The sequence below is a fragment of the Lichenostomus cassidix genome, chromosome 13 (genome assembly GCF_008360975.1).
Source record: "Lichenostomus cassidix isolate B80296 chromosome 13, HeHo_3.0, whole genome shotgun sequence".
Classification (NCBI taxonomy): Eukaryota; Metazoa; Chordata; class Aves; order Passeriformes; family Meliphagidae; genus Lichenostomus; species Lichenostomus cassidix.
Window position 1 is genome coordinate 2,816,138 of NC_139494.1, and position 9,663 is coordinate 2,825,800.

A 9,663-nucleotide genomic window follows, 5' to 3' on the forward strand; every position below is an offset into this window, starting at 1 on the left:
TCACAGGACCTATTAAAAATACATATAAGAAAACTGAATCTTGGGCAAGTAACTCAGCAACACCCAGAAGATTAGTCCTGCAGACATAGCCCACCTTGTAGCCCTACAATGTGATCACAGGAAGATATTTTCTCCTGCAAAATCACTCATCACACTACTGAGAAGAAACTGGATTGGGCAGAGGCTCAGAAGAGAATTGTTTTAGATTCACAAACCCTATGGATTGCTTGGAAAGTGGGATGAGCACTACAAACCACATTTCCTAAAGAGGTGCTGGATATTGAATTACTGCTATTCCACCACAGACTTACCTTGGGCATTGCAAACCAGCATCTTGGTTCAACAAACTACTCCCCCCTCAGGAATGTCAGGGTGGGAATTAAAAAAAAGTTTAAAAAAATAAAATCACAGACTCTACACAGTGTAGCTTAGAACCACCCATAGATTAGAAACTTGCATTGACTCTTATCATGTCCCTACTTAGCTCTCTGAATACAATAGCTTGGCTTGCAAGGCATTTAGTTTTCACTTACACCTTCTTTACCTTCAGTTATGTCTGAAGATCCTTAATGTTTGCATCAGAAAAAACCAAAACATCTCTTTTACCATCCCATGACAATATTTCAGCCAAAATTATTCTTGGCTTTAGAAAATACACAAAAGAAACTGAAATTTCCTCTAGGTGTCATGAACTGACACCTGTTTGCCTGCAAATGCCCTCAGCATGTTCTGCACTGAGCAGCCTAGTGCCAAACAAGGCCATGTGCCTTGGAGAAGAAACGTGAAAGGAAGAAGTACTCACCATGAGGACAGCACTCAAGCGGTCACTCTGGACCTGCTGCACTTGGATGCAGGGTCCTGGCACTTGTAACCTTGGACCACTAGGAACATTCCCAGCATCACCATTTGGGATGCTGCTGTTACTAGGCCCAAGACCTACAGATGCCCTGTACAAGTAGGTGTGAGTCAGTTTACCCACACCAGTGACCTCCAGCATGTCCGGTGGGAGGTGGGAGCTGGGAAGCATGTGCACACTGTAGCAGTAGTTTTTGTAGTCATCAGCTGGGCAGCAGCAGCCATTGCAGCAGCAAGTCCGGCACCGGCACAGCCGGATAATGGCAAGGAAGAAGATGAATGCCGCAAAGATGAACGAGACGCAGGCAAGGGAAACAATCAAGTAGATGTTTGTAGCGTTGAGTAGTGGTGGTGGCTCCCCACTGTCATCAAAGTCTGGCAGGGCCTGGGGCAGGGTGTCAGCCAGCAGGATGCCCACGGTCACGGTGGAGGAGAGCGGTGGATCCCCGTGGTCTCGCACCACCACAACCACCTTGTGCTTGAGGAAGTCGGTGGAGCGCATGGAGCGCGTGGTGCGCAGCTCACCGGTGTGCGGTGACAGCTGGAACAGGGTAGAGTCAGAGGAATGGGCAAGGTGATAGGAAAGCCAGGCGTTCTCTGCATTGTCCTCATCATCTGCCACCACTTTGGTCACCAGGTAGTCCTCATCAGCCAGGCGGGGCACAACTTCCACAGCTACTGAGCCGTTCTGGCTGGTGGGGTACAGGATGGCTGGGGCATTGTCATTCTGGTCTGAGATGTAAACATTCACTGTTATGGCAGCACTCAAGGCTGGTGACCCGTTGTCCTTGGCTTCCACTTGGAAATAGAAGCTCCTAAGCTGCTCAAAATCAAAGGCACGTTTTGCATAGATGCTCCCATTGGCCAAGTTCATAGACAAAAAGCTGGTCAGTGCACTGCCTGCAACTGTGGAATTCCTGAGCATGTAAGAGACCCGTCCATTCTCCCCTATATCAGGGTCAGATGCGGAGACCTGGTAGAGAAAAGCACCAAGTGGATTGTTCTCCTCCACAAACACATCGAATGTGTCAGCACTAAAGACAGGGGGGTTATCATTCACGTCAGAAATCTGCACCCAAACAGTCTTCTGAGTGGTGATAGGAGGAGAACCCAAGTCTGTGGCAGTAATGGTGATGTTGTACTCGCTGATCAGTTCTCGGTCCAGAAGCTCACTGGTGACAATGCTGTAGTAGTTTTGAAGGGAAGGCTTTAACTGGAAGGGAAGGTTTTCAGAGATCTGGCAGTTTACTTTCCCATTCTCCCCAGGGTCCTTATCCAAAATACTCAGCAGAGCTATCACTGTGCCAGGAACAGCATCCTCAGGAATGGGACTGGAAAGGGATGTAATTGTAATCTCTGGGCCATGGTTGTTCACATCAGTGATTTCAACCAGCAGCTTAGCTGTGCTGGACATGCCAAATGCCCCATTATCCCTTGCCTCAATAAGCATCTCGAGAAGGGGTCTCTGAACAGCTAAAACGCCATTGACTGTCACCTCCCCAGTGTGTGGGTGAACTGAGAACATTCGCTGTAAGTCAGCAGAAGTAGTATTGCTAAAGGAATACCTGACCTCTCCATTTGGACCTTCATCCAAGTCCGTGGCGTGCACTTGGACTACCAAAGTGCCACTGGGGGAGTTCTCCAAGATACTCGCCCTGTAGACCGAGTGCTCAAATTCTGGTGCATTGTCATTGGTATCCAGCACAGTCACAATGACTGGGACATCACCAGACTTTGGGGGATTCCCACCATCTTTGGCTGTCAGCACAAGTCTGTGAGTGGCTTGCTGCTCCCTGTCTAAGGCTTTCTTCAGCACCAATTCAGGATATTTACTCCCGTCCCCGCGTATCTGCATTTCCAAATAGAAGTGTTCATCAGGACTCAGAGTATAATTCTGGACACTGTTAGCACCTTCATCAAGATCTTGGGCGTTGGGGAGTGTAAATCGTGCCCCAGGTGACAGGAACTCAGGCATATTTATATGATATTCACTTAAGGGAAAGCTGGGGGAGTTGTCGTTTATGTCCAAGACTTTGAATTCCAACCTATAAAGCTCTAGAGGGTTTTCTAACACGAGTTCATAATTCAGAAGACAGACAGACTTTAATTCACAAAGCTGTTCTCTGTCTATGGGCTCATTAACAGATAAAGCCCCCGTGCTGGCATTTATATTAAAATATTGCTTACTTGAACCGCTGATCATGCGAAATTTCCGAGCTGAAAGTGTAGCTGCATCTATTCCTAAATCCTTTGCTATGTTCCCAACAGACGCTCCACGCTCTGTTTCCTCGGCGATGGAATACACTATTTGCCCGTCCGCGGTGCAGCAAATAAGGCAGAAGACCATTAAATAGCCCCGCATGCTTCCTCCCCTGGCTCAGCTCCCCGCAGACCGGCTCAGCAGGAACATAATCCAGAATTTCAGCAAACACCCCAAGTTCCCGGCGCGAAGCGAACGGGCACCGGGGCGCAGCGGCGGCAAGGCGAGAAGTTCGGTGCAGGCGCGGGAAGCTCCGCGGCGGCTCCGCTCCCCCCGCGCCGTGCCGCCGGCTGCCGTGCGGGGCGAGGCGGCAGCTCCGCAGCGCTGCGCCCGCCGCCGCCGCTCGCTGTGACCGGCTCGGCGGCCCCGCGCGGTTCTTAGACGGGCAGCGGCGGCGGCGCCACCCAGAGGTCGCGGCGACACCTGCGCCGCCGAGGGAGGGGGCTGCGCTCCCCCCGCCGCCGCTGTCCCGCCGGCCGGCGGCTGCTTCTCCTCCCCTTCCTCCTCCTTCTCCCCTCTTTTAGCGCCCCGACAGAGGCTGGGGGGGCTCCGCGCAGCCGAGTCCGCGTCATGGATGTGTTTCCGTGAAAAGACATGCAGAGCAGACCCCCCCTCCTCCCTCCGCTCCTTGCGGGAGAGGCAGCGAGAGGATGCGCTGCCGCACGCTGTCAGAGAGCCGCGGTGGAAGGGAAAGGTGGATGCGAAGTGACAGGCATCGGCTAAACATGGGTCAGCACAGCCCAGGCACGCTCCGGCTGAGCACAACATTTCCCAGAGGGGTTTTAAGAGCACAATTAAAGGAGGCAGTCGACTCTACCGCTGTAAAACTTTAAGAAAAAAAATTGGCTCGGAGAAAAAGAGAATGCAAAAAAAGAAGAAGATAAAGTCTCTTTCCTGCTTCACCATCTGACCAAGGTAAACTAACACGGATTATTGGAGAGAACGGTCTCTGCTCTGACAGGCAGATCACCCCTGCCACAGATGAGCTCCCATCCAGCCCGCCAAAGCAGGATAGGGAGGGCTCGTGTAGCAGGAGAAAATTAGAAGCTGCAGCAATTTAATTACTCGTAAACAAAAAGCACCAAAGAGGTTTTGCATTTGGGACATGCCCAGGAATTGTCGGGAGAGACGAGCTGATACCACACAGACACTGCAGATCATGAGCAAAAGAAAAATAACATCAAAGCTCTCTGCTCCCCCAACTTTCCACACAGAGGGAACGGTTACCATCTACACCACAAAGCAGGTAGGAGAGGACAGAAAAGCATTTCAAAATATCCTCCTGGAAAACCTTCCTGGAATGATCTTTAGCAGCAGTTTTTACAGATGGGCCCTGGCAGCACCTCCATCTCCTCTGTTTCCAGCTTCCTTCTGTGAGAGCTTGTTATGATGAGAACCTGATCGATCAAAAGCTAGAGGCTATAAAAGTGTGACAAAGACAGATCTTAACCCTTCTCATACTCATTGTGGTTCTTTCCACAGATGAGAATTTCCTGGCAAGTGAAACAGAACACTGCAATTATACATAGTATACACAGGGCCTCTCAAAAAGGGAGAAAATCTGGAGCACAGCCAAGAGTTTTATATTAAATTAAAAAAACAAAATCAGTACATCTCTTTACATCTTCACAACTCAGCAAAGACTCACAGTGAGGTTCTTGTGGCACAGTGGAGCCAGACTTAGTCAGCTCCAGCACAACTGTCTGCAGATGTGATTTTTTAACTCCAGGGGGTTCTGGCAGTACCTGAATATTGCGTTTTACTTCTGCTGCATTGATGCTACAGAATCCCTTACAGCTCGGGAGGAAGCAGGAGTGGCAGCAGAAGGCTGAGAGAAAGCTGTAGAGCTGCTACTGTGCATCCACCTTAACCCTCACAGGACATAGATCTGTTCAATAATCCACTACACACAGTATACAATTAAAGTATTTTTGGTACGCTGCTTACCCCTTTTTCTTTTCTTGAGTGTTAACTGCAGAAATATCCAATCCCTATTCAATCACCACAGAATTGTCATCCAGACTCCCCCCACTCCCAATCTGCCCTAGATTTCTCTTCTGCAACAATGTCATCTACAATACCTGAGAAGTAAACCCAGCACCTGAGAAGCTGCTGGGTTTACTGCTCTGCAGTGATGCAGTCATTATAAACTCCCTGAACCAATGCAATAACGCCTATAAAAGTCACAGGAAGACTGATATATCTCCTTAACACTGACCTGCAGCAAGGATAAATCCATCTGTGTGGGAAGAGTTGGAAAGCCACGTTGATGCCTCAGGTGCACACACAGGTCAAACACACAGCCTCTACCCACCCATCTGAGACTCAGGTTACAATGAAGAAAGCCAAGAATTTTGGGCTCAACCTCCTCCTGTTGAGCAAACGCCCTCAAAGGCAGATTTTCCTTAAATATAATACTTACTGGAATGACAAACTGTAGTTATTCCTACTGGTGCCTGAAATACCAGCAGTGCTAGCAGAAACTGATTAATGAATGGTCAAAATCAAAGTGATTGCACATTTGCCTCTAAGATGCACTCACCTTTTGAGAAGTATCTGGCAGCCTACAATGATATTAGTCTTTATTCCATCCATTTACTGCTCATTAACCACGAAATAAGTTCTTCATCTTTCTGCTACATCTCTCTAATTTTGCAGCATTGCCCAGTGCTTGTTCACAGGACTCGAAGTGAACCTGCCTTCACTTTGCTTTAGTTTTAACAACATTTTTAAACCTTACCACCCTGCTTTAGTATTTTGGAATAGCTTGTCCTCTTGTCATTTTCCACTGTGGACAGTGATGTGCCAGGCAGCTTTGCTCACCAGAACACACATGATGTTCTCTCAACACCCAGATCTTAGCACAGTGCCTTCCCAATCCAGCATGCATGAGTGTCTGATCTGCACAGCACTCAGGTAGACAGCTCTGGGTCACAGCCAAGATCCAGTGCTTGGCAATATTAAATATCGAGGGCCAGTTACAACACAGAAACTGCTGCCATGAAGGGAATAACACAGTTGTGCCACGGGAGCAAAATCCAGCCTTGCCGGTTGTGTGAAGCCACTGCTCTGCTTAGCTGAGTCACAGGAACGTTCCTCCCTGCCTGCTTGTGCTTTTCCTTCCACATCCAGCTCAAGGTGGTCTCAAGAGTGCCTTTATATGCAGTGTCCCTAGTCACACTCTTTTTGGGTCACCCTTCAACCTAATCATTCTTTTCAGGATCTCCAGTCTCAAAGGTCTCCTCTCCTTTTGAAGTCACTTAACCTAATTACGCTATTATGCTGTTTTAAAGTATTAAGTTGTATTAAACACCTTTAACATAGACACTTCCTCTGGTATCACAGCGGACAATCTAACCTCTGTTTAAACACCCTCATCTTACATTTGCCTTCAGTTTGCAATACCCAAACTGTTCCCTACTGTCTGCTGCACCCACCCTTAGAGCCAGTTTGACCCGACTCATGGAGGAATTCCTCTTTGGGATCCTCATGAGGTCTCGTTCACCTCTACACAACCCCTTGTCATGTCTCACTCCACATGTTCAGAGAGCTCTTCCTCCACGTTCCTCTGCCTGCCAGGCAGTTACACTTACACTGCCTCAGAGCTCCGAGAATCCTTTACACACTCCCTGTCTCATATTTTCAGCCAATCCTCCCCTTTTCCTGCGATCAGACGACACTAGTTCAGCCATGCATGCTGCGCTCAGAGCAATGGTGGCTGGCAGAAGAAACTGTTAAACCAGCAAAGGCAAAAACTAAAGGCGAAGTGCAAAACTGGTTTATGTCGTAGCTGTGGAGCACAGAGCTGCACCATAGGAAGGGACACTCGTGTTTGAACATCATCATTACGTCAGCGATGATTTAAAGGCGCCGTTTCCGCGGGCAATGTGTGAGAAGCGGTGCCTTCGACGGAGGTTTGCAGGACACGTCCTGCTCGGAACCGGGGCTTGGGAAAATCCCGGGGACGCTCACCAGAACAGAGGTGCGCCTATTGGTGCTAAATTAGGACATTGCACTTCAGCGGGAAACAGCAGGGGAATCCGTGAAGGGGAACGGACGGAGGAACAGCTCCGCTGTTTCCCCTCCCAAGGACACCGATGAGCTCTGTGCGGCCGCAGCAGTCCCCGGACAGACGGGCAGCTCCAGCCCTCACCGCCGCCTGGAAGAAGCCCATGAAAAGTTCGCACAATGACGGGAGCCCGACAGTAAAATAGGGTCTGCCTGCGAACCGAGGACGACCGGACCTCGGACCGAGCCCAAATCGCCAGCGCGGAGCCGCCGATGGAGGTGCAGGGACCCCGCTATCACCTTTCACATGGGAGCAGACACAAGACGAAGGGCTCTCTTACCCCGGACACCCGAAACACCGGGTCCCTCCTGCTCCGGAGGCGCGGCGGGCAGCCCGCGCTGTACCCTGCGGGAGCCCCCCACCCCAGGCTCACTATCAGTCCAGCGCTTCTCCCGGCGGACGGGACCGACAGAACTTTTCGGCAGCCTCGCTGGGCTGATCCGCTCTTTTCCCGGCAGCTCTGAGCCCCTCTTCTTTGCCAAGGCAGGCTGTGCCTGCTGGCAGAGTGAGCAGTGGCGTCAGTATGCCCTTCAAAAACCTCGCAGCTGCTCCGTGGAGACGCGGGAGCAGAGATGACTTTCAGCCATCAGGAGCCCGGAATAAAAATCTCATACGCAGAGGATTTCTAGATTCCCACGAAAATCCTCATTACCCGCATAAAGCCATAGAAACAGGGACCCACTACAGGCTATTGAGTATATCGCAGGCAAGAACTCGTCCCTTTAACACGAGCACACAGATCAGTCTGTCGACCCCCAGTCAGAGACCACCGGACCTGACAGAAACTACCGAGAAGGAGAGCAGCCACAGCAGGTATGGAGACTCAGTCCCGCTCGGGGATTGGCTCCTAGCCGAGCACTCGGAGTCCCTGACAACTCCTTCGAGGCAGCCGTGCCTGTAAAATCCCGTTTTGAAGCTGCACAACAGCCTCCGGCCACCACGGCGGAGCAGGCGCTGCAGCCGCTTCCCCTCCGCCCCTCCCGCTCCCGGAACAGCCGCTGAAGCTCTCGGCAGCGCTCCCGGCTGCAAGCCCCGCCTCGGCTGCCGGGATGCCACTGTGCCTGATAATATCGCGTTAATCAGCATCATTCTCCGGAACAATGTGCGGCGGTAAGAGAGTGGGCTTGCAGCGACTGACAGCCCTGCACGAAATCGGTATCGTTTATTCAAGACACTGACAGATATTCTAGAACCTTCTGTTAACGACTCCTGCCCAGACTACACCACGAAGTAAAAGCATTCACGAGCTGTTTCTAAAGTAATGATTGCTCTATGTTTCTAACAGAAATACTGAAATATTTTCTTGACAGTGTACGTCTATAACAAAACCCGATAAGGTCTTCAACTATTTACTAGTCATAGAATCCACGGGGAACCGAAGCAAAGCCAAATCTTCCCCTGCCCCAAACGACTGGCACTAAACAACCCCACATCATCCTTAATCATAACCTAAAGAAACCAGTCGCTTCCCACCTGTGCGCAAACCCTCTTTCTCATCTTCTGCAGAGATAGTTAAATCTGTTCATAAGCTTAAAATACAAGTCTTTCATTTAGAAACTCGTGGCTCTATCACATCCATGTGAATGAAGGAAAGAAGTGACAGTTCTACAGCGCCGGGTAAACCTTGCTACTCCCAAGTGAAGGAAGTTCACACCCAGTTAAGTGGTGATGACCCACGCCCCTTAAGCACACGACTCCCGTTCACGACCAAAGGAGACTAAATAAACAATCTCCAGCAAACACACAAAGAACTCAAACGTAAAGCCCGTACTACGTGATCTAAGAGAAGAAAAGAGAATATCGTAGGACACATTCAAGTGCTTTTCTATAGATCAATGAGAGATGACCCACTCTTACGATACTTTTTAAAAAGGACATAAAGTTTTCAAATTTCATTGATGTTTTCCATACACCTATAAGAACCATTCTCGTAATTTTGGAAACAACGATCCGTCATTTAAATTCTTCAGTCCGTGTTCTTCGTCTAAAGAGCTCTATTAGCTCAAAACCCAATCAAGTGAACGTTATCAAAATAAAAACACCGCGTTACAGATATCACAGTGTCTTAAAAATACGGGGGTTAACCAAACGAATTGAATGCATAACACGAAATTATATAAGAGCACTATTTGTTCTTATTACGCCGGCAGCCTTACAGACATTGCCTCTAAGCTATGGAGAAAATTAAATGAGCTAGATCTTCACTTTTCCATTTGCAGGCTGGTTTAATTTTCTGACACTGAACAAGAAACACTACACATGATCCTAATGTCTTATCTCAGGGTGCTTTGAACCTGGCCGAGATGAGAACTGAGTCAATTCAGTGCCATCAGCGCAGGGACAAGATCAGCTGCAAAATAGCGGTGTTGAAAACAACACGGTAACTAAACAAACCCTCTCCACGCCGGCAAATCACTGAGGAAAGTAGTATCGAAACTGTGTTCTGTTGGTTTTTTCTGCTCTACTGCTGGGAGAGTCA

General features: G+C 49.4%; 1 protein-coding gene across 9 annotated transcripts in view; it reads right to left on the reverse strand.

Moving 5' to 3' along the window:
- LOC146431079 (protocadherin alpha-C1-like) overlaps positions 1 to 9,663 on the reverse strand; it is a 157,125-nt gene that overhangs the window by 71,641 nt on the left and 75,821 nt on the right. Inside the window, exon 1 of one of the 9 annotated variants that reach the window (XM_085073322.1) lies at positions 803 to 9,039. The exons of the other annotated variants lie outside the window; for them this stretch is intronic. Within the exon in view, the coding sequence (XP_084929448.1) occupies positions 803 to 3,217 (2,415 nt within the window). The 5' untranslated portion in view covers positions 3,218 to 9,039. Of the gene's footprint in view, positions 1 to 802; positions 9,040 to 9,663 lie in introns of those variants that run through there. 9 annotated transcript variants of the gene reach the window in all.